General features: G+C 42.1%; 1 protein-coding gene across 1 annotated transcript in view; it reads left to right on the forward strand.

The window, feature by feature from the left end:
• Window positions 1-245: 245 nt before the first annotated feature.
• eif4g3a (eukaryotic translation initiation factor 4 gamma, 3a) overlaps window positions 246-23,826 on the forward strand; it is a 51,683-nt gene continuing 28,102 nt past the window's right edge. Inside the window, 9 exon segments of the mRNA XM_051074647.1 lie at window positions 246-907; window positions 9,145-9,214; window positions 11,781-11,948; window positions 13,802-13,894; window positions 15,399-15,431; window positions 20,808-20,987; window positions 21,462-21,573; window positions 21,820-21,917; window positions 22,945-23,070. Coding sequence (XP_050930604.1) covers window positions 744-907; window positions 9,145-9,214; window positions 11,781-11,948; window positions 13,802-13,894; window positions 15,399-15,431; window positions 20,808-20,987; window positions 21,462-21,573; window positions 21,820-21,917; window positions 22,945-23,070 — 1,044 coding nt within the window. The 5' untranslated portion in view covers window positions 246-743.

A 23,826-nucleotide genomic window follows, 5' to 3' on the forward strand; every position in this document is an offset into this window, starting at 1 on the left:
GTAATTTATTATTTTTATTATCGTTATTTTTGCCCCAGAATGTGTTAGTAATCGATAAAATAAAAGGAAAAAATAAAATAAAATTATTGGTAAAATATTCCTACATTCAGGACTATGATCCCGTTAACTAAGTAGTGGATTTGAAGGCGACAGAATAATAATAATATTAAATCAAATCAAATTAAAATAAAACTGCAAAAATCAATATATCGGACACATTATGAACGTGAACTCTGCTCGGCTTTGGATAGCTGTATTTGATTGAAGGTTAGTTGATTAGCCGAACGATTCCGTAACTGGCCGCGAATTGCCGAATCATCTGTCCTGCCCGGACTGCTGGAAGCGGCCGCAACGCCATGTTGGCGAAGTCTCTCATCTCTGTGAGAAAAAAATGATAGAAAACATACTTGTCGAGAAGAAAAGGTAGATCGCCGAGGGAGGCTGAAGATCGTGGCGATTATTTCTTTTGAAAGAAACGAACCGAGCCGGATCCGCAGAGGTTCCGGACGGGCGAGGGAGGCTAAACCTCCCACCGTCCCCATGAATAGCACCGCTGATCCGAACAGCGACTTTCCATGAAAAAAAGACGTTTGTGTTGCTATTCGAGCTTCGTTATCCCAGTTCGTTAAAGGGATTTGGGGCCTGCTTCAAGAATCTGCTACGCTTGCTCTATGTATGCAAGCTAGGCGTTGTTTGTATCAGTATTTATTAAGGTATTGTTTTTATTTGTTGATTTTTTTGCGATGAGTTTGCCACCGAAAGTGGTCCCCAAACAAGCCGCTGTCGCAGTTAGCGGACCTGGAAGTGGCCCCTCTCCGTCGAGCCAACTGCGGGCTACCCTGACCTCCGTGTCTCTGCCGCCGGGAGCCCCAACAGCTCCTCAGCCCGGCGCTGTACCGCCACCTCAGTATCCTTTGACTTGGGTAACGTGGAAATGGCTTTTGATTTTATGCATTTCACTTCCCTATATGCGAGTAGTACACATTTTAGTTTTATTAGTGATAGATAATAGAGGTTGGATGCGGGGATGATGGTTTCGTTTGGAGGGAGCTGGGAGGGGAGGGGACAATTAGCTAGCTAAGTATGCTAACATTAGCTTATCAAGCCGGTTGTCAAAGCTAACGGAAATGTCAGTTTGGGTTTTGGGAGTTGACGCTACACCTGTGCTTCTAGTGACATTTTTGCTTGAATATGAGTGTCATTTGAATCTAGTGGCATTATCTGTTAATGTTAAACAAGATGACAGTATTTAGTGTTGCAAAACTCCATCACCGGCAAGCTATCAGGCTTTCCACACCGGTTGCCGGCTTTGTTCAGTTACCGTTGGTGGCTAGCAAGGTGCATTAGCCTTGTTACTGTATCAGCCTGCTACATTAAGAGTAGCCTCAGTGGCTAGCAAGTGCACAAGTCAGTGAATGCAGCGTCGCAGAGCAGGGAAGCTTCATACGTTTCAGGGTGCTGACCTGTAGCTTAATAATGTGGCTAATGCTAGCCCGTGCAAGGCCCGGCTTGTGGGAATTGCATCTCCCTTAACATTAGTTTTTGAAGGGAAGGGGTGTTCCTGTGCACCTTGACAGGCCTGTCAGTGCCTGGGCCGGACAGCCTGCATAGATTAGCAATAAGAAAGTAGCTAGCTAGTTTTATGAACCTCTTTATAATTATAATGATGTTTGCTTCAGTATAAACAGGTAGTTAAACCACTATTAGTTGATTAAAATATTAAAATTGCTTATCATAATGTTTAGTTTTCTGCCATCTCCCAAATATATGTCTCATTCAATGTAGGGTTCTATCAACATTTATTGTCGTGGCTTCATGCTGTCACTGCCCATAAAATATTCCTTTATCTTTGAGTTTTACTCCGAGATAGACTAGTATTACTCTACCCTACTTTTTGGTGGGATGAAGTCACTGGTTATGTCACCTCCTGTTTTATTTACAGCTGGTGGCAGTAGTGTGAGAGGGAGGATTAGGTTGACGTCTCCTGTCTGTCAGTGGCAGAGAAATGTGTCTTTTGTGATCTGATGGCTTCTGTTGTGGCTTAGCTTTGGGGCGTGATGTCTCAACCTGATTTCCTGCCACCCGTGATCACAGCCACCCTGTGTTCCTGACATTTGTAAGGGGCAGTAAGTAGCTGGTTATGGCAGGTGGCAGTATGAACCCCCCCCGCTTACAGTGTGTTGTGATGTCTGTGAGTTAGATGAGTAAATGAAACAACACAGAAGATAATGGTCTCTTTATCTGTCATGCCATGTCCTCTCCTGACTCTCCAGGCTTTTGAAATGACTGTTAAATTTGCTTAACCTACTTTCAGCTGTATGATTGTAAGTGCCTGTGCCTGCCAGTGGAGCACAGAACTGCACCCACTCCATTCAATGAATGAATGTCTTGTTTAAGGGATAGGAACACATAACAATAACCAGAGTAATAGTGAATATTTCGATTTTATATTACACCTCTTTGGAATAATTGTCAGATTGACAGATTTGGCTTTTCGTTTTGGTTTCATTCTTTCTTAGCTTAACTTTTCCACTGCCTAAAGTGATCAGTCTGATATTGTATCAAAATAAGGAATTTCTGACCCCTCTTGATGAAGCTGTGACCAGTAAGTCACTGATGTACATGTACCTGTGTGTCTGTTAAAAGTACAGGGACAAACCTGTAGCACACAGCCATCAGGCAGGCCTGTAGCGCAGTAGCAAATTACTTCATGAGACTAATTCTTTTTAAAATGTCATCTAAGGATCAGACTTAGCCCAGCTGGTTAATTATAGTTTTACAGAATGTATTGAGTAGTTGGAGATAGTATCATGAAGACGCAATTAAATTTCATGTTACATGATATTATGTTGCCACCTGTGTGCACATGGTGGTGGAGGGGGGCAGTACACAGTCATAATATATTGATGCCATGACAGTTACATCTTGCTAATGTGCCTTTAATTCAATTCAGTGCCAATGCCCTGCAATAGATTCTACTTTTATGAAATTAATCATATTAGTTGGTTGTTGACAATGTGTTGAAGAGGTGTTGTTTCAAGTATGTGGTAATTTTGGAGTCTGATTATATTAAATGTGGAATGTCTTTCAGTATAATAAACTATGATTTATTCTTGCATTACATAATCATCTGTGCAGTAGGTGGAGAGTTAAAAGTGAGAATAAACTGCACTAACATTGACTGAGTGACTTTATACAAAAATTTAAACTAGTCTGCTTTGTCCTGGGATCTTCATGAGTGTTAGTGCCTGTAGCACTTCACTGCGCAGCATTTGATTTTCATGTCTGACCATCTGAGTGTCGGCACTTGTCTGACCCCTCGCTCTCCCTGGACCTCAGAGGTCAGGAGTGTTGATGCATGTGACTCTCCGTCTGGGTCGGGCTTCTGGTGTGTGGGAATTCCCGTTTGGAGGATGTTGGCTTGTGTGTTTGTGGAGTCCTGAGATGCACAGGGGTTCAGAGGCAGGAGAGTTGGTGGGGCGTGTATGTGAGCAGTGCAGGGAGGAGGAGGTGGAGGGCTGGGGGGCAGTTTGTTTCTGTTCCTGGTTGCCAGAGAAACACCCGGCGCATGCGTCTGCTGCTGCACTTGCCAGACAATGGCAGCGCTGCTTAACATTCAGAGCGAGAGGCCAAGGTGGCGCTTCCCACCATCTGCCAACAAAGGCCCAGGTCACCCAGCCCGCTTTAGCCCTCCCTTATTTCCTTCCATCCCCCCATACCTCACCTCATCCCACTGCTGACCCAGCTGAGAAAACTAAGGCCCCCCCACCCCAATCACTCAGCTTTCATGGTACAGTACTTTCATCTCTCTTTGAAAAGGCTCACTACTATTTCAGTCTCACAACTTTGCAAATGTTTTGTTCGTCTTTGTCCTCATGGTTTGCGTTTCTGTTTGGGCAAAAGTGTGACAGTATTGGCCAATAAAGAGCAGAGACGTCTAATGTAACCTGCGAGCCAGGAATGCAGTCACAGACAGAGTTAGATATGAGGTGTAGCTACGTCATATATGTATCCAGCTGGTCAGTCACACAACACAGTAGTCCTGTATTTCTGGACAGGTGTGTGCAGCCTGCATGAGAAGATATTCTCCTGAGTACACTCACAGTGGGATGTTATAAATAAACTGCTGAGTTGTTATGAGCCAGCATGCAGGACTGTTCTTTCCAGAGAGGGAGTGGCCTGTTGAAGAAGACATCCTGCACACAGTGCCTCTGCCACTGTTTTTATATGAAGTGACATATACACATATCATTGTGGATGTATTTTTTTCGATCTTGAATGAGCACCTGAATTTACTCTAGAAGAATAAGCGTTTCAAATCCACCCAAAACCACCCAAACCAACATTTTATGATTATATTTGTATTGTTTCAACTGCTCTTACAGCACTTGGTGTTTTCTGTGAACTCTGCGTTTGGAGATCCGTCCCACCCACACACTGTAGCTCTAAGGTTGATGGTGGAGTTCAGAATATTCACGTACACTTGTCAGCAAGTAGTGCTACAACTTCTACCAAAACTGTGTTAATATTTGTTTCAGAGCAAGAATTTATCCTTTGCTTTTAGAGTTGTACTAATGCAATATTGCAGGTACAATGAGAGTACACTGCAGCCAAGTAAATCCTTTGATTGTGGGCAGTGGTAAGTGCAGCACCTGTTACAGTGCTACTGTAGACAGATGTCCCTGTTCCCATGTTCTAGTTGGTGTTGGTTATTTATTTCAGTTGTCTGTTATATTTCAGAGGTCTTTTAATACAAAACAGAATCTGAAAAATAAGATATTCCATGGCGCTGTTGGTGAGTAATTGAGTGCTGTTTTTTAGCAAGTGTTTTTAATCAGCTTGGCTACTTTTCATTGTTAAAGCTGGTGGTACTGCTGGAACAGTTCAGTGCTGCTGCTGCTTCAAACCTAAGCCAGTAACCTGGCGATAATTTATTCGTGGCTGCTGCTTCTGACTACTGGCCTGTGTTTCTGTTTCCGCTGCAGGAGCTCCCAATAAATTCCTCATTTCTTGGTCATTGTAATTTTGCTTGTATAAAATAATGTATCACCTGTGTCTGACAGTTTAACAACGCAAGTCGTTGCACACCCCATCAAAGTAATACCGATTTTCTCAGATAGTTGTGTCCAGAGTTTCACAGACAATAACTGTTACTGGTTGCTTCCACTAGGGAAGATTACTGATTAAATAACAGGAATCCAGGGCTGTAGTTTTCATATTTATTTAAGGCACCTTGGCAGATACACAACAGACAGAGCAGCTAATGGAGTACATATAGACATACTGCTGAAAATTCTCAGGTCCCCCTTAAGATAATACAATATTTTGGTCTTTTGCGGGAGGATGACCAGCAGACTCTTACATCAGCAGCGTCTCTTTAATAAATAGATGAAGCATGATTTGTTTCATTTCCTCCTGTGCAGGCCATGTGTGATTGTCTCAGAATACTGAAGAAACTTCCTCATGTCGTCATCATCATTTTTCCATCATGATTAAGTACTTTTATTTCCTCAAACCCAGAGTAAGTGGTAACTCAAATGAGGATTTGCCCTGTAGGTCCTGGAAAGAGCATGTTGTTATTACTTTGGTATTTATTAATGCCTGCCTGCCTTTCCCCTTAATTTAATACTAAAAGTAAACACAGTCTAAGCTACAGACGGTCCAGAACTATTGTTGCTTAAGATTTGGTTTGTAAGAGTTGAATTCACCAACCTACCAACCATTGTTCATGCTGTAGTGAAAGAGCAATCTCAGCAACAGCAGGCAGGCAGTGAGAGCTTTGTGAGCTCTGCTTTTATCCAACAGTGTGTGTGTGTGTGTGTGTGTGTGAGTTTGAGTGAGTGGCCAGTGGGCCAGCAGGGGGAAGGAGGGTTTGTGTCTGCACCATCTGGGCCGTCTCCACTCACTTCCTGTGCCTCCACTCTGAACCCTCTGCACTGAGATTTGCAGGTAGCCTGCATCATTCAAATGAGACACAGTGAGTTCCTTTAGGGTTTATTTGAAATGTGTGCCATATTTATGCGACACAAGACTTTCTGCTGTGGCAAAGAAATCGCATGTGTGTAATTATACGCCAGTGCAAACATTACTATTTGATTTAGGTGATGTTTGTCTGCAGAGCAGCTAAGTCAGCAAAAACTCTCCCCTCACTCTGACCTGCTCTTGACTCTTTTTCTTGGGTATTTCAAGTGTTTCTTGCTGAGGGATGAGGTTGCAAACTACTCCACTGTGATTCTTTAATTTATTAAGTAATAGCAGATTACAGTTTATTGAGCTGCATCATCCCCTCCGATCACACCCATGCCGCTTGTAAGGCTGTATCTCCTCCTGTCTCCTCCCTTTCTCTCCCTCTCATACACTCAGCACTTAAGTGGCTTTACAGTAAGCTAATGATGAAGTAGGAGCAGCAGCAGCTTTTCCCTCCTAAATGTGGCTTACAGGTCACTGTGGGGTCAGGGGACAAGGAAGCTACTTTATGATCTCCTCAGGGAAGAAGGGTTAGCATGGGCTCATTTCGGGCTGCGGCACCAGATTTTATATTACTAACAATAAACTACAAGGCAGCCTGGTCTTCTTTAGGAGGTGGAAACCCTGTTTGACATAGTGTCACTGGGTCACAAGAAATCTGTGGTCACGGTCTTCAAATGTCCTTTCAGTTTGAATAGCTAGCATCCTTGAGGTGTAGTTACTGTACCTTCATGTTTCCTTTATCTGAATACTGCATTTCTTCTCAGAAAGAGTGTCAGCCACACTGACACTCTTCCTGAAGCCGTGTCCCTGTTCTAAGTCTTTAAGTGTGCCATTGTGCCTGCCGTCTCTCCTCAAGCAGAAAATTAATGGAGATCAAACTAATGAGTAATATCTAATTAGTGCGGTCAGCCACTTTGGTTGCGCCTGATACACGCAAGTAGAGTTTGACTGTAAACATGTCTGTATCCATCTGGTTACCTCCTGGCCACCCCCATGGAGGGCTTGACATAAATGATGTTTTTACCAGCGTGATCACCTGGATGTGACACTGCATAAAAGCTCGAGCTGCTATCAAGCTGACTGCAGTATCATTACCACCACCACCAGTCAATATTAAAACTGCAAAAATAAGCAAAGAAACTTAAAAAATAGCTTTTATGTCCAATTATGCTAGCTAACTATTATGAACCCTCAGAGGAAACATGCAGCCAAAAATTGAAAATGCTTTTAATATCAAAGGGAAATTCTCCCCTTTTCATGTAGAATGATTTTGCAGAGGGAAAACAAGACTGGATCAGTTATCCTGTTAAATGCATCTCTTGTTGTGTTGCTTCAGTGTCGATATGCAGTCTAATGGATTTTCTGCTCAGTATCACTGTTTGAGTTTCCATCAAAACGTGATAGGAGAAACGTGTTGCACTTAAAGGCGCAGCACCAGTGTCTCCCCTCTGACTGTACGTAGAGCAGCAAGCTGCAATTAATACAGGTATTTATCTTCTGAGAAAACAGAAATCTGCATACTGGCTTTGAGCCATTCAAATAATCTCGTTTTTTAAAATCTGGCTGCTGTTGTAAGAAGATTTGCCCTCAGAGTCTGGTTCCTGTTGCTGCAGCAGGTTGGACCCCGGTTTCACCTGTCTACGTCCCCACTCTCCCCGACACAGTTACCAACTAGCGGTCATGTAGAGCAGACAGATCAGGTTGCCTGTTGGTACCCCTCACCCATCCCCCCCCCCCAAGATGTAATTATTACTATAAATGTTTTACATCTTCTTTGTGGCTTTGAGGGACCATATTATGGCTTTTTAGACAATGACAGGTAACCAGGTGAATCAGTCTTTCTAACACTTACACTACGTGGGAAATGCCCTGTGTTAGATTCTTCAAGCATGACAAAACCAAAGTAAGAATTGTGAATACTGTGCTTTTGTGCTCCTCCTCACCTAGACTGTCATGTGAGCGTGAAGAGACCAAGCCTCTAATTACTCCTAATTTCTTTGTGTACATCTACTGTGTGCGTGGGGATGGGCGTGTTGTTTTTCCAAATTCCCCAGCAATGAAACAGATAATGCTTCCTGCTGTGCTTCTGCTTTTTGAATCGCAGCTCTCTTTTTAAATGATTCTTTTCTCTCTACACCCCCACCCACACACCCCTCAACCCCCTCTTCTCCCTCTTGTGTTGTCGGTTACAAGTAGAGAGGTGCTGGCAGGGGTCCAAGAGAGATGACGGCCCCTGCAGGCAAGAGCGGAGTAAAGGAAGAGGGCTTAGGGGAAAAGGAGGCGTGATTTGGGTGAAAGGAAGAAAGCCAGACGTTCGGTTTCCCTTAAACCATGTGACCAGCAGAGTGTGAGCCTCTCTGTCACAGACAACTGCTTGAGCAGGTTACTAACCACAGGGCTTCCCTCCTCTGTGTGGCCATTACACATTCCCTCTTTTGTCTCCTTGAAACATCTGATTGATGTCTCCCGAGTGACTCTCATTATTACATGTTTCAGAGGCCTTAAAAAAGTAATCTCCTGCTCTGGTTTCTGTTCAAACAGTTCCCTAAGCCTTAATAAAGCCTAGAGTGTTGTAGGTTTATTCAGTGTCATGACAGGAGGGTTTTTCTATGACCTTATTATTATTCTGCCTTTTAGCATAAGAAAAAGAGAATTAATATTGAATGAAGTTTGTACCTTTGCTATTCCTTTGTGAGCAGTGAGCAGTAGTCGTCTGCTCTGTCTGTCTGTCCTCTTGCTTGAGGTAGTCCAGAAATCCATTTCAGATTTTCCCTTTAACTCTTGCAGAATGGTGAAGGTACATAGTGTACTCGCAGAGATGGGGCATTTTTGGGCGGGGTGGTTGGGGGGGATCCTTGAAATCAAACTCGCTGAGCTTATAGGGGTTTGAGGGAAACCCTTTGGATCTGAATCAGCTAATGTATTGCATAAAAACATAAAACTGTACAATGAAACAATTTCAGCAGCAAAGTCCGAGTCAGAGTTAGCTAAACCAGAAACTTTCAAACGTCCTACACCGAGTCTTCTCACATGGTTTAGTCAGCAGTATGTATGGTTAACAGTATCTACTACATTTGAAATATGACAGGAATCCTACCTGTAGAGCCGTCCAACTCTTATCTAGCATGAAACCTGTTTTTAGGTCTCCAGTTTTCCTTAACACACCTTTTCCAGAATCCCACGGGTTCAGCCATCACTGGACGACCGAATCTTCCCCACACAGCCTGGAGTTGCAGTCTACAGCGTGAGTCACTACCAGCAGCCCCTGTCACAAACACACTCACGTACTTACCCACCTATAAGGAATACGCACATATGACTCATATCTACATTGTAGGCTGTGTGTAGCTTTATTCAGTCAGAGTTTGCATAGTGTAGATGGTCAAACTTTTGTTGCGTACAATCGTGAAACTTTTTGAGAGGTGTTGCTGAATTGCATCTTACTCAAGGATGTTTAATCTACCCTTGCAAAATAGATAATATGCACAAAATATTAGAAACTCCTCTCACATAGCTTTATAACCACAATATGCCTGTTGGTTGTAAATTAATTCACCCCAAAAAAATCAGCACATTCTTTTACCTCTGGAGTGCCACAGATGTTGCTTTGTGTTTCGAGGCAGGCCCAACTGAAGTCCAGTGCAGGAGAAATCCACCTGTTTCCTCTTAACAACATTATAACCTTTTAATTTATTGAATTCATTTAAGCAAGTGCACCTAATCACTGAGCATTTGGTATGATGCACGATAATAATGCCTGTAAAACTACTCACCCCTCCTTAATTTTTTTTTCATATTTTCAACATTGTGTCACAGTGAATGTAACTAAGAGTTTCTGGCACTGAGCAATAGAAAATTACTTAATTATAAAAGTAAACAAATCTCTGCAGGAGGGTGAGTAGATTTTACAGGCATTGTAAACATGTATTTGTTGGTTGCTTTTTTTTTTTTTTTTTATTAGGAGACATGATGCTGTGATTTGACCACAAGAGTCCTGCTGTAGAAAAACTTGTCACCTCAGGGGACCTCTGCCATTCAACAACTCCTTCAGGAGTTAATTAACATTTCCTGTATCAGATATTTGTCATAGTAATATTCATATATTTTTTTTAACCTGCCTGCAGCATCAACATGTGAGTTAGGGGCTTCAGGTAGACAAGTAGATTTAGATTTAGTCATTTAGATTTAGATATTTATCCAAATTTACTTATCTGTTTACTTATATTTAATGTCTCATCTTCAGTGACCAGTGCTCTGCTGCACTGCTCCTGTGCCTCTCCTCTGATAAGCCATATGTGAATTTACCTGGAGGGGCAGTCATTTGTTAGATTAGGTAGACTTTGTGAGATACTGATTAGAGACAATCCTACCATTAAAGGGACAGATACCTCTATGGTCATCGTTGCACACACACATTGTAAATAAATGTTTACTACTACTACTATAAGCATAGTAGTACACCTTACATTTGCCACTCTGATTATTTAACACCACAAAGAAAATGTTGCCTGTGATAACATTTCTGAAATGTAGGAGGTAACAGTAGGTAGCTGCACGTTGCACAAAGAAAATCACTGTATGCTTGAATATCGGCTCTTCAGCTGTATTTCTCCATTGTGACACAACAGCACTGGAAACATTGCAGGTTTTATGGGATTTTGTAGCTCCGAAAGTTCATTTTAGGGGGTTAGGCTGCAACAATGATGACACTGGTGGAAATAAACCTCATGCTCATGGCATGAAACAGTTTTTTTCTGTGCACCGGATGATGCTGGGGTTTCTTTTTCTCCCCCCACTTTCCCCTCATGTACAGCCTCTATACAGCGGCTTGCCTCCCCTCCCCCATCCCATCACTCTGTATGTCCTCAGAATCAGTCACTTGCCTGAAGCGGAGCAGGCTCCTCCCCTGGCAACAGCAGCTAGATTAGTTGCTTTATCCCAGGTCATCTGAGGGAAGTGGGCCACATAGGAAAGATGGAGAAATGCAGATCGGATTGGTGCTATAGAAGCTGTGCAGACATTGCTTGTAGTACCAGGTAGATTTAAATGTAATTTGAGATGTTTTTAAACATTGGTGTCAGTGGCTGTCTTAAGGAGCCTCTAAAATGCTAACAGCCAGGTTCTGTAGATGGAAAAAGGCTCTGGAGAGAAGAGGTGAGGTTGCTGAGCTTTCCAGGCTGTCTCAGTGTCTGCCTCCTGCTTTCTTCCTGCAGTATCCTGTCTCATTCCCTGGTGTGTCAGGCCTGCTGCAGCAACAAGCAGCACCTGCAGTGGTGCCAGCCCACAGCTGCAGCAGCCAAGGCCCAGCCTGCCACACCACAGGCCAAGAGCTGAGTCAAATCGCATCTTCGCCTCATATTGCTGCACTCGGCCGCTGTCTGCCCCCGAACCCTACACTGGCCCCTATCGATAAGGCTTGTTTAGCATGACTTAGTTGTATCAGGTGCACTCTGTCTATCACAGATGAGTGAGAATGTAATATGATTACTTGACCCAATTTTGCCATATTAGGCCCAGGCATCCTTGCACAGCATAGTTTGGCACAGTAGGCCGCAGGAGAGGCCAGAACCCAGCCTTTAGCCAACCGCAGCAGGCTTTAACACCCATGCACAGCTCAGGTCTTTACCTCTGCACACATACAGGGGCTAATCCTGGAGCTGGAGTACTTAATTTACATTCCTCAGCAGGATGGAGGACTAATGACCTGTGGAATCCTCTCTATCACTGTGTGTGTGTGTGTGGTGTGTGTGTGTGTGTCTGTGTCTGTGTGTGTGTGTGAGATATAATATTTTGTCTATCTGCGGTAACAGGTACCCAGGCATGCTGGCGCTCCTTACACTGCTCATGACATCACAAAGGGACACCCTAGCTTGGCGGGCACCCCGCCCGGTCATGCCCACTCCCCGGCGCTCTCTCAGGTATCAGTACCCACAGCTTCCCCATATCGCTACCCTAAGGGCTGGGAGGCAGGCGGAGGGGTGAGTTTGTCACTGTGTCCGCCGTCATCCTCTCTGCGTATTCATGTTTGGTCTGTCCATTTGTTTGCTCACTTTTTATGACCTTTGTTAGGACTGGGCAACAGTTCAGTGCTATAAATTATCATTTCCCAATATAATCACATCATGACAAAATTTCACATAATTACATTGTTGTTTACATGTAAGAGTGAACAATAAGTTGTTTCTTAACCAAGATTTGAGACATGGGAAGATTTGGATTTTGATCATTTGAAATACTTCTGATAAATTTATTGCATAATATGTTAATTTTGTCTTTATCGCCTACCCCTAACCTGTGTTACTTGTCTTTTCTTACATCAGCTTTTTACATGTTTTATTTTCCTGTTTGTCATCTTCTGTGTCAGTACTATTATCTAAACAGCAGTGAGCTATGTGTGCATAACTGTGTTGTTTTGATGAAATTCAGATGTTGATATGATTTAAAACAGGGTCAAAATTCAAGAACAAATCCTGTACACTACTACCTATAGACAAAGGTGCAGTACATCTACTTTATTCTCTATGAAGTCCCTGTTTAATCCTGATAAGGGCATGCATGTGGCAAAATGAAGATAAACAATAGGTAGCATATTATTAAAATTAATTATGACTGCACCTGTCACTGAACATTCTCTGGTTTGTCAGCTGTTGTATTCAGCAGCAAAGAGTTGTGTCACTGTGGGGTTCCCACAGGATGGAAGGAATACTACAACATGTCAGTGTGGTAAAACAATCCAGAGAAATCAGCTGATAGTCATGTCATATACCACAGCTATTTAACTATGATGTATGATCATTTTTACACCTGGATGCAGATGGCACAGGTCTATTATTACACACTGAAGCCAGATCTGTAAGCCTGGAGCTGACAGAGGTTTAATGTAAAAGCCGCAACCTTATTATTAATGTAACATTTTGCCTATTATGGTTAGACATACAGTACGTTCTTTGAAGCTCAGTAAGAAATAATGGAGATGTGGGTTAAGGGCAGACTCTCTGTGATTAGGTTGGATTAATTAATTAGGATAGCAGAGGTTAGGAAAGGGTTAAAGGGGGCTTACTTCTTCCTCCTCTGCCTGTAACCACAGTGATATCTGTGTGTGTGGTGGAGACGGGATGGGGTAATAACAAAAATCAGACCTGGTAACAAAACAGAAATAAATCATAGCTGAGCGTTATGGGAAGATTCACCCACATGTCATCTTTCCTCGGTTAAGGCAGCATTACATCATCTGGTTACACTTCAAACAGGTAACTCTCAGTGTAACCATTAATCATGAACAGAGTGACACCGCTGCTCTGAAGCTGGCATCATTTATGAGCATATCGACTCCGTGACTCAGCTTCTCTGGAAGTATGTGACTATGCTCGCGAGGAATCTCGTTGTTCATCTTTACCGTTATAGCCTAATGGCCTACTGCCTCACCCTAAAGCAGCTCCAGTCTCTCACCAGCTTTCTATAAATAGTCTTGTCAGCCAGCACAAACTTAGATTATCGCAACCACACCAGCAGCAGCTTCAAGAAGAGCAAGATATCTGTTTAAACCCACCTCTGTTTAGCCTCACTGCACATGAGATGAGGAATAAAGAGACACAGGATTTGCAGTCCTTGAGGGTACCAATTATCTCTGCGCAGTACATAAAGGCCAATCGAAAACATTTTCTCCCAGCAGCATCCAAAGTAAGTTAGTGTTGTGAAGTAAGGAATTTTGCTGTTAGTCCTTTTTAAAGTGTGAAATGTCTTAATTAAATGACTGATTACTGCACAGCTCCTGAGTCTATAACAAACCCTGTTCTTCTTTGTCCATCTTTTCCGGTTCTTCTTTTGACAGTCTCCATACAACCCTGGACAAAATGCTGGCTCCGCCCCTCTAGTGTACTCTCCCCAGACACAGCCAATAAATGCACAGCCACAGAGTCGCCCGGTGAGTGTCCCCTCTGGTCTTCGATTTACAGCACGACCGCCTCAGAGTAACTAAACAGTCTGTGTGGTTCGCTGCGACTGTTATTGGAAGTCAGAGTTTCATTGAACCAGTAATGGAGGGTAGAAGCCACACAGCTTAAGCTGATCCTTAAGCTGCTCATGGTGCTGTGAAGCAATTTAGCATAGTATTTATTTAATGAAGCCTCCTTCATCGTCGTGAGTGGTGGCAGCACTGTATCACTGGTGGTGAGTCTACACTGGTGTAATTTTCTCCCATCCATCTCTTCCGTCATTTAGCTACCAGCTGAAACAGCCTCATACATTCAGTCAAAACCATGTGTAATTAATCACGGAAAAAATAGTGGGAAAATTGAATAGCAGTTGGCTGCGGAAGAAAGAGTTCAAATTGGTCTTCTGGATAGTGGGCTAGAAGATATAGACAAGAAGATGAAGAGATTTTTGCCACATTACCTTCTGACTTGTCTTAACAGCCAGCGCTGTAATTTTTTTGAATTGATGAAGAGTGGAGACCTTCCTAAAATATCAAATGACAGTGGAAATTTGCCCCAGTTCTGTTAGTTTGTGGGTGAATTTGGAGTTTAAAATTGGGCTTACTTCCAGCATAAAAGAAAGGAAACCATACCAGTGTGGCAGCTCTTTGAAGTGCTTGACTGTTTTTCACCAGTGTGTCAAGTCTTTGTTCAGAGTTTCAGGCAAATTTACACCTTTGTGATGATTCATGTTGTATTAGATCCCCGTGGAGACTGATGCATTATTAGACCTGTGGAGCATATTTTTTAACAAGCAATTTTTGTTATGTCCTTTCACAAGCTAATAAGTTGTGGCTGGCTGTAATGTTGTTATCTTACTTGGTTGAAAAATATATCTGTGAAATTTTTGTGTATTTTCAAGATGCTCTATCTTATATTGTTTGTTTAGTGTTGCAAAGCAATTTTGAGAGCGGTAACATGTTAACACCTTCTGTGATAAATCTCCCACCACAACAAGCCAAGTAAGACGTATCCAAATATCACATTTACTTTTCCAGTGCTCTCTGTATACATGCACTCTGTAGCATTATTTATTAATCTTTCTTGACTCCTGCCCAGCCCCCACCAGGACAGAAAGACCAAGCAGACCAGTCAAGTTGTATTTACACCTATAGAAGGCCTTGTTTTAAAGGATGCTGGAAATTATTTTCATTCCTTTTGACTATTTTATAATCTCTACATTGTGCTGTAAATCCAGTCTATCTGCTGCTAAAAGCAAGTAGAAAATTCAGATACTGTTTTGCAAATACACACTTTGACTTTGGTCTGTGTGCCACATCATGTGCCACGTGTCTTTTAAAGCTTTGTTGCTCTGTGGTTTTTGTACTGTATTTTCAAGCACCTGCCTCCATCCACTCATCTTATCTCTGTGTCTCTCTTATGCTTTTTCTTCTCCCTGCTTTGCCATCACTGCTTCAATCTCCTTGCTGGACCTCTCCTCCCTCCCCCCACCAGTTTGCTACGGGCCCTCGACCAACCCACCATCAGGTAATTTACCCCCGCTGCAGAATGCCCCCTCCTGCTCACCCACCCACACCCCCCCTTCCCCTTCTCTTGCATCATCATCATCATCAAAGCAGTTTTGCTGGTACCTGCTGGCAAAGGGATGTTAATGGGGCATCTGCTGTTCCTTTTAAAAAACAGTCTCAAATTTGAAAGCATACCAGGATCATGGATACAGTTTGAAAGGTTTTAATTAGTCATGGGGTTTTTCCTTGAGTGTTCTGCTACTTAATCAAGATATCCAGCCAGGTGCACAGAGCTGTATCCTGAAGGGTGTGATTTTCACTCTATTCATGTTTGTTTTTATGGTGAGATTGATCTTGGTTCATTCCAAATAGACTTTATCAGGTTTAAATGTAATGAAGCTTGTGGGTGTCCTGGGCGTGGGCTCTTTGTGGAACAAATAACTGTAATGATTGTGATTTTTGCAGCCTCCCTAATAGATAATACATTTTTCTGAGTGATTATAAGCCATTTTTACATGATACAACCTTGTCCTTGATAAGCTTTAACTCTTGCCTCATGTCGTCTCACATTTTCCACAGCTGATTACAAGCTGATCAACCTCTGCTCTAGCACAGGAACTAGTCAGTCTATATCCATAACCCAAAACAAATATTTAAAAGAATGAATGTGTTTACTATTGTGTATGATTTTAGTTCATGTTGAGAGAAGGCCTGAATGCACTGGCCTTGAGAACGTGTGGTAATTCTCTTATTCTCAGAGTCTGGAAGCTGTTGCATCCTTATACGACTCAACACACTCAATCAGCTGGGCGGCCATCAGTAATGGTGCTGGGCACACTGAGGAGCCCTTATGTTCAGCAGAATATTGGGGCCAAATATCAGTTCCTCTTCTTTTTCGTTTCATTAAAGCAAAGAAGAGACATTACAGTATATGGCGTCAGCACTGGACTTACCAGGGTATTTTGCTGACTTGTTTTACATCTGAAAATAGAAATAGGGACACTGTTATTTCTGTGCATGCGTAGCTAAATCTGTCCAAGTTTTTGCAGTGACAACACCCTCATGAGACCACGGTTTCATTTGTTTCCAGTAATTACACCAAGGTGCTGCAATTAAATTGGCCATTTTTATTGTTGTTTGAGTGAGAGCCTTGTGGTCTAGACTTCCTCACAATCACAACTAAAGGTCAAGTTCCGGATGGACATAAGTGGCTGGAAGAAATCGTCTAAAGATGACGATTATTTCTCATTATTTACCTCCTTCTATAATCAAGCGGCAATAGTTGACTCTCACAGTGTGAGACAACAGAGTGAGAAAGGATAGTAGCCAAAGGTTGTGAGGTACGCTGTAGTTAAGGAAAGAGGCGGGAACGAATATGCGGACCAGCTCCAGTGTTTGTCTGTGTTCATGGCTGACATTTGTGTAAATTACTCTCTGAATCCTGTTAGACAGCTGACACTTTGTGAACCAGTGTCATTAGATTATGGGGGGCATGTGAATGTGTTCATGTCTGGTAGGCCATTATTTATGATGTTGTTTGTGTATTACCTTGTGGATGCTACGACTCTGAGACACGCCATGGTGCTGTCATTCAGTCCACGTGACTTCCTGTGATCTTTGTGTTTGTTGGTTCATGCTGTAATGATTCATACAGCTGCCCACTTTTAAGATTGATGTGTTATTCACACCCCCTCGCCCCGGTTCCCCCAGATGTCCTGTGTAAGTTGTTGTCTGACATCCTCATTCTGCTGGATGCTTCTGTGTGGACAAATTTTTAACAGACTATTAATAGTATGGTGTCAAAGTGTGTCGGGTGTGTTTGCTGGCATTGGTGTGTATTTACACACACAGACACAAGTGCGTGCTCTGGCTGTCACAAACTGGCGCTGGGATCTCTTGTGCCACCACGGAAGTGGAGTCGGAAAGCAGATGTAGCTGAACAGTGGCCTTTTATGCCAATGGAGAAAACAGCCATTGTCTCCCTGAAACACACTCAATGCACAGTAAAGGGTACATAGAGATCAGAAAATTAATTCATTTGGCCAAAACGTAAGTCTGTCTTCAAACAAGCCTCATCATTATTTCATTTTTATTCCCCCCACTTATCAGTATAACTGACTTATTTGGATTTAAGACACAGCTTTTGTCTGTGTGTATGTAAGTGTGTGAAGCAAAAGGTCAAACCCAGTGGAAGCTACAGTTACCACTAAAACAACCAACTGTTGTTTTCTCCAGAGAGCTCTTCAGAGTGTAAATTACTCTACTAATGTGATTTTTTTTTTTTTTTTACCCATGATTGTGTCCCCTATGTTAGGCCTCAAAGAGTTGAAATGTTGAGTGTACATTTTTGTTAGCAGTTCAACCTTAACTCACACCCCACAGGGTATGAAGATGACATAGCAACAGCAACAGTCTGTGTGTTATTTCTCTGCTATACAGTAAAAATACTAACCCCACCAAAGGAGACAAAAGGTTTTCACTGAACTCTATGATTTTCTTCGTCATAAATATTACACGAGCCAAAATATCAGACTCCCGAGGAGCAGCAAGGTGACACCTATCGGCTTCATAAGATAGAAGGGTGTCTGTAATTCCGCCTGGCTCACAGCCCTCAACATTATGTCTGTTGCTAAGTCAGCACTGCAGGTGACAGCCAGGTCCCATTGGGGCTGGGAAAGGCCAATTTGGCAAAACAAGAGGTAGACTGGCACCGAGGCTCAGGCTGCACAATCTGAGAGAGGAAACACCCCTTGAAATAAAGTGTGTGTTTGGATGAGATGTGCATGTCGGCTATGTGTGTATTTTATGTTAGCTCAAAATAAACCAAGCCTCACTTGGGGGTTACTTTTACATTATATGAACTATTTTCTTCTGATCAGAGTTGCTCAGGACCAGCCACTGCGCCAGGTAGATGGAAATAATCAGATAGTTTCCTGCCTTCATGTGTGTGTTGGGGGTGAATGATGCTTGTTTTTGTACTGGGGCTTCAGTCTCACCAGTGCAGTCTTCCCATTGGCTTTTCTCTCTTTCCTGCTTTCAATACTCAAGGGAGGATTCAGGCCCATCCAGGTAACATTAACCTCTGTGTTAAAAGTCTCTCAGAACCTGCATGGCATGATGAGGATCATCCTTAAATGATCCTAACTTCTAACCCTGTGCACCCCCCCCCCTCATTTTGACTACAGTGTGTGCTCAGTAGAGAGGTCCTTTATCATCATTTTATCCCTATGTCCTGTCTTTTATCCTGTAGAGGATCATTACCGGACTTTTCACTTCATAATTTTGTAATTTTTGCTCCATTCATTACTCATCTTGCACAATTTGATGAACAGCATGCAGAATGAAAAAGATACAGTATATTACTCCCCCAAATAAGTGTTTTCCTTTTCATGTCCATGTAATTAAGTGTCTGCTACCTGTTGGGAATATGTCATCGGACATAACATATGGTTTCAGTGTCGTTTGAGAATACACTTGTTGTTTCAGTGGCGGTTTTAAGCCTAAGTTTAACACACTTTTTTGTTGACAGTGTTGAAAAGTTGTTTTGTCTGTTGGCTCATATTTCTTGCCATGCTAGCAGTTTATTTATTTATTTTGCCGTGACTGTCTTCGGGTAGCTGTTAATGAACAGTTTCCTGGTCATTTCCCAGATTTCCACAGGGCCATTTACAATGAAGCCACTGAACCTGATTTATTATGTTAAAGGTGATTTCCCTCCTGGGTATTTTTAGATGGTTTTTACAGCATTGTTTATCCTGCTCTCCTTCACCGAGCATGCAGTGACTGTGGTTGGGTATTCCCAACTTGAGCCCTAGTTGTTGTTTGGAAGTCGGTCAGAGCTGTTGGTAGTGGTCTTTTTCTTCAGGCCCGGCACACAGAAATTCCAGAGTAAAATTTTATGTGCTGTCCAAACACAAAGCCCATCAAACATTAAACGTTTAACTGATTGAGACATGAGCTGAGTGGAAGCCATTGCAGCTGCAGTTGTTACAGTACATTTTCTACATTTTCAGTGCTTTGTGATGCACAAGAAAAGGCCATATTGCTGCCTGATGAACGCAGCCATGCCATGTGTCACGCTTTTAGTACAAGTGCAAGGTTGGCCAAGCTGCTCAGGCACAAAAAGAGGTATTTGAAGCCATTCAGCAGTCCCAAGAGCTTTTATTTTTTGCAGCTGTGGAGCCTGGTGCAGCTTATTTACAAAAGCGCTCTAGAGTCCTTTTGAGATGATTGTTTGATAAGCAACAGCGTTCCTCTCTATAGATTCTTGAATATCAATCAACAAAATTGAAAAGACATAAAAACCCAATGACCCACAGGCAGACTACATTAAACTACCAGGGTCAGTGGGTGTGTAGGTGTCAAATTTTAGTTGATCTGGTTCCATGTCTATTTGCCTCAGCAGCAAGTTGCATCAGGTTTCATTAGTGAAAGGAAATGTGCTGTAAACACTTGACCAGTCTAAATCAGTATGACTCAATGAACGTTCTCCAATATTAAAGTCTTTCATGAAAATGAACATAAAAACTTAAACTAGCAGTTAAAACCAGAATTTACTCAGGATCAAAGAAGAGTTGAAACCACAAAACAAAAACTAAATAAAAGTGTAGAGCAGTCCGGCTTTTAATGTGAGTACACTCTGGTTTTTCACTCTTTTGTTGGTAACCGCAAGTTGCCAACACGTTAAAAAAAAAAATAAATAAAAAATCAGGTCAAGATACCACAAAGGTCCCTTGACAACAGCAGAGAAGTTCTGCAGCCAGACTCTGCTCAGTTAGGAAAACGTTTGCAGACCTAAACCTGAATGAACCAACACTTCAGTCATTTTGATGTGCACCTTCCTTAAACCTTTTGTTGTTCTTTTGTACGGCGTGTCTATCTTTTATCGAACACTTAATCATGCTTTTAAGGCTTTTGTTTAGTTGATTAGATGATTGTAGGGAAAAGTGTCTAAACAGAGTTGTGCTCCTTGGTCTGTAAATTGCAATTACACTATGAAATCTGAATTTCAGAGAGGTTCAGTAAAGTAATTCATGTAGATTATGGGTTGTTTATAGAGGCATAAAAATGTAGTATAAAGGTGCTCGTATCTACCTGAAAATCATTTAGTAATTTTTCCCTCAGAGTTGCTGAGATGTGATGGTCTGAATGGTCTGCAGCAATGATGAGAGAAATGTGTGGTACTGGGCCTCCTTTTTTTTAGCTGCTGATAAAAACCAGGGCTGTCTCCCTGTGAGAAATGTGTAGGCCAAATGGTGAAGGCATCTGAAAAACTGTACTTGTTTTGAGTTTTAGATAAAGCATGGCAGCATGCAGAAATGACACTCCAGCCTCAGGGATAGTACCTAATGTATTATTTTTGTTGTTTTCTCTGTCTCTTTCACGTTACTTTCAGTTTTTCCAGAGGACTCAGATGCAGACCGCAAGGCCCACCATCCCAACAAACACACCCTCCATACGGCCTGGCTCACAGACTCCCACGGCGGCAGTCTACCCCACCAATCAGCCAATCATGATGACCATGGCACCCATGCCTTTCCCTTCCCCACAGGCTGCACAGTACTACATCCCACAGGTGAGGCAAACATACTGAACTGGGGCTTAAATTTACAGTTGAAGTTTTTCACTCAAATCTAAATGGTAAATGGACTGTACTTATATAGCACTTTTCTGGTCGGATAACTTAATTCCAGGTTTTAGGGCTTACTCTTGCAGCACTCTTATTGAGTAAAAATATTTAATTTTCACCTTTTTTGTAATGAATGAACAAAAATGTAAATTGACCTCAGAGACAAAACTCTTCAGTTGCAGCTGGTACTCATTAGATTGGACTACTGTAAATACAGGTCATAGCACTGGTCCAGCCAAAATTTAAATGAGCACATATTCAAATTCTCACCAAAAGATGATTAAAATTTGAATGTTGCAAATAAAAATCACATCACTGATTGCAAATATGTACCAATTTTAAAATGAAATGTACACAGTATCTATGTTGTCTTTACTGATGATGTATTAATCTGTCTCTCTCTGTGCTCCTTATTTCCAGTATCGCCACAGTACACCCTATGTGGGACCTCCTCAGCAGTATTCTGTACAGCCCCCAGGGTCTGGCACCTTCTATCCTGGTCCAGGGCCAGGGGAGTACCCTGCCCCATATCGTGAGTCATTTATCTAACACAGATACACATCCATCACTATCTCCACATCACATTTGCAATCTGAATTTTCACCACAATACACACTACCTGTCAGCGTTGTTGTGTGCCCATGGAGCAGGGATCCTAACAGTGTTTTACTAAAATGTCTTCTCTTCTGTTTTGTTTTTCTTTTCTTGCAAATTCATTCAGATCCCCTCAGGTACCACCCACCTGTCTCACCCTCTGTCCCTGCTCCCGTTCCTACAGCTGGCCCACCCTATTACCCAGGACAGTACCCCCCCTCAACCCCTATCATAGTGCCTACACCACAGCAACCTCCACCAGCCAAGCGTGAGAAGAAAACAGTGAGTATCTTAGTAGTTCTTCAGTTAATTTTTTTCTTAGAGATATTTAATAGAGGAAATTTTTTTCATTTTTTTCAGTCTTTTAAAATTTTGAATCAGTATTGAATCAGTCAATCAGTTGCTTGAGTGTTCCTAGTTGTTCCTATTGTTCTTCACATTGAGAGTAAAAGAACCAGTTTCCCTCTTGTTTAAAATAGATATAATGTTTAGCATGAACTGCTTAGTAGTGAGCAATTTAATTTAACCTTTAAATCCACATGCGGTTCTGTTAAAAGTCTCAACTAAATTAGAGATTTAATGGACCCATCACCAAACAATTTCAGATATTCAGATAAAATCAAGAAATTTTGCTTTTTGTTTTATTATCTGAAAGTTTTGTCATTGGGTGATAAATGCTCAAACACTCTAAGTGTATGTGCAGGTTTTCTGCTCTGCTTACAGAATAAAAACACACCAAGGAGAAATTATACTCTGCTGTGTCTGTGATCTCTGGTGAAATGCAGGCACCTGTTTTCTTTCCCTTAGCACAAATATTTAAAGCTGGCACTTTACTTCAAATGAAACCGAACTGGCATGTTTTCTATAGTGAATATAATCAGTGTAACTCAAAAAAAGGTGGGCGAAGGTGTAACTGAAATGTTCCTCAAAACACTGACACCACACTAGTATAACTCTTTAAAAATTAAGCAGAAATGCATGACTGAAAACCAGTCACATGACATTAGAGGGGTTGAATTACAGGGCAAAGAGGCTGCGTCAACCTTTGCACTGACACTTCATTTGCAGCCAGATGTGGTGCTTTCATTTTGCTTGTGGTAACACATCCGATGTTTGTCTTTATTTTTAGAATGATGCTCACTTCAGGTGTTTAATTCCTAATTTATACCCCCAGTTTTTGTCGTTCTGTGCATCACTATCTGTTTGTATCAGTGTGCAATGCAGTTCACAAACCATGCGGCTGAGGCAGGGTTGGTCAAAGACTTGGGTGCTTTAGTGAGGTGTGTTTTTTGTGTCATTGTCCTCCCAGATCCGTATCCGTGACCCCAATCAGGGTGGCAAGGATATCACAGAGGAGATCATGGCAGGGGGCTCAGGGAGCAGGAATTCAACACCTCCTGTCGGTCCCCCCTCCTCTACCCCCACCCCACCACAGGTATGGCTCTCTCACGCTTACACTCACCCATCTCTCACCTGCTCATACAGTACTTACAGTTACAGGTAGTGAAGCATAAGGAGCAGCTGATTAGACAGAGGAGAGGAGAGTTGTCTCATGTTGCTCTGTAGCAGTGTGAGCTCTCTGCTCTAATCGCGTCTGCTCTCCACTGTGTGTGTGATATTACAGGACATAGCCTCTGTGTCTCCTGGTAATTTATTCTCAACGGCTCTGAGTCCACAATGTTTACATGCCTGTTGTTGCTCAGGATATCTTTACTTCATCTAATTAGCACTTTTGTTAGTTGTTTTAAAGACTTGCAGATAAAGATGATAACCAAAAAAGTCAGTTTATCACCATTATTACACACCACATATGCTTAGACTTACAGGTCAGCAGGAATGACTTGTTAAAGAACACTTTATTCTCCCATAGCAGTATAATAGATTCACTGTAATCTTTGTAATTGTTAACAGCTGTTTCAATCTTACACTTGCTGCTCCTATCACTGTTTCTATGCACTCACTTTTACAGTAGATTGCATATGCACTGTCTGTATACTTTCACTCCTTCTACAGAATCCACCCAGGTCCACTCTTACCTATCAATACTGTTCTTTAAAATAAAGAATTTATCTTAGTGTTTTTTTTGGGGCAAGTGCATTACCTTGAAGTAAATGTGGAAATGCAGTTGTTCTCAATCCCAAGAGTACCACTGGTAATGGTACTGCAAATCAGATGGCTAGAAAAGGAAACC

The sequence above is a fragment of the Lates calcarifer genome, linkage group LG12, assembly GCF_001640805.2.
Source record: "Lates calcarifer isolate ASB-BC8 linkage group LG12, TLL_Latcal_v3, whole genome shotgun sequence".
Classification (NCBI taxonomy): Eukaryota; Metazoa; Chordata; class Actinopteri; family Centropomidae; genus Lates; species Lates calcarifer.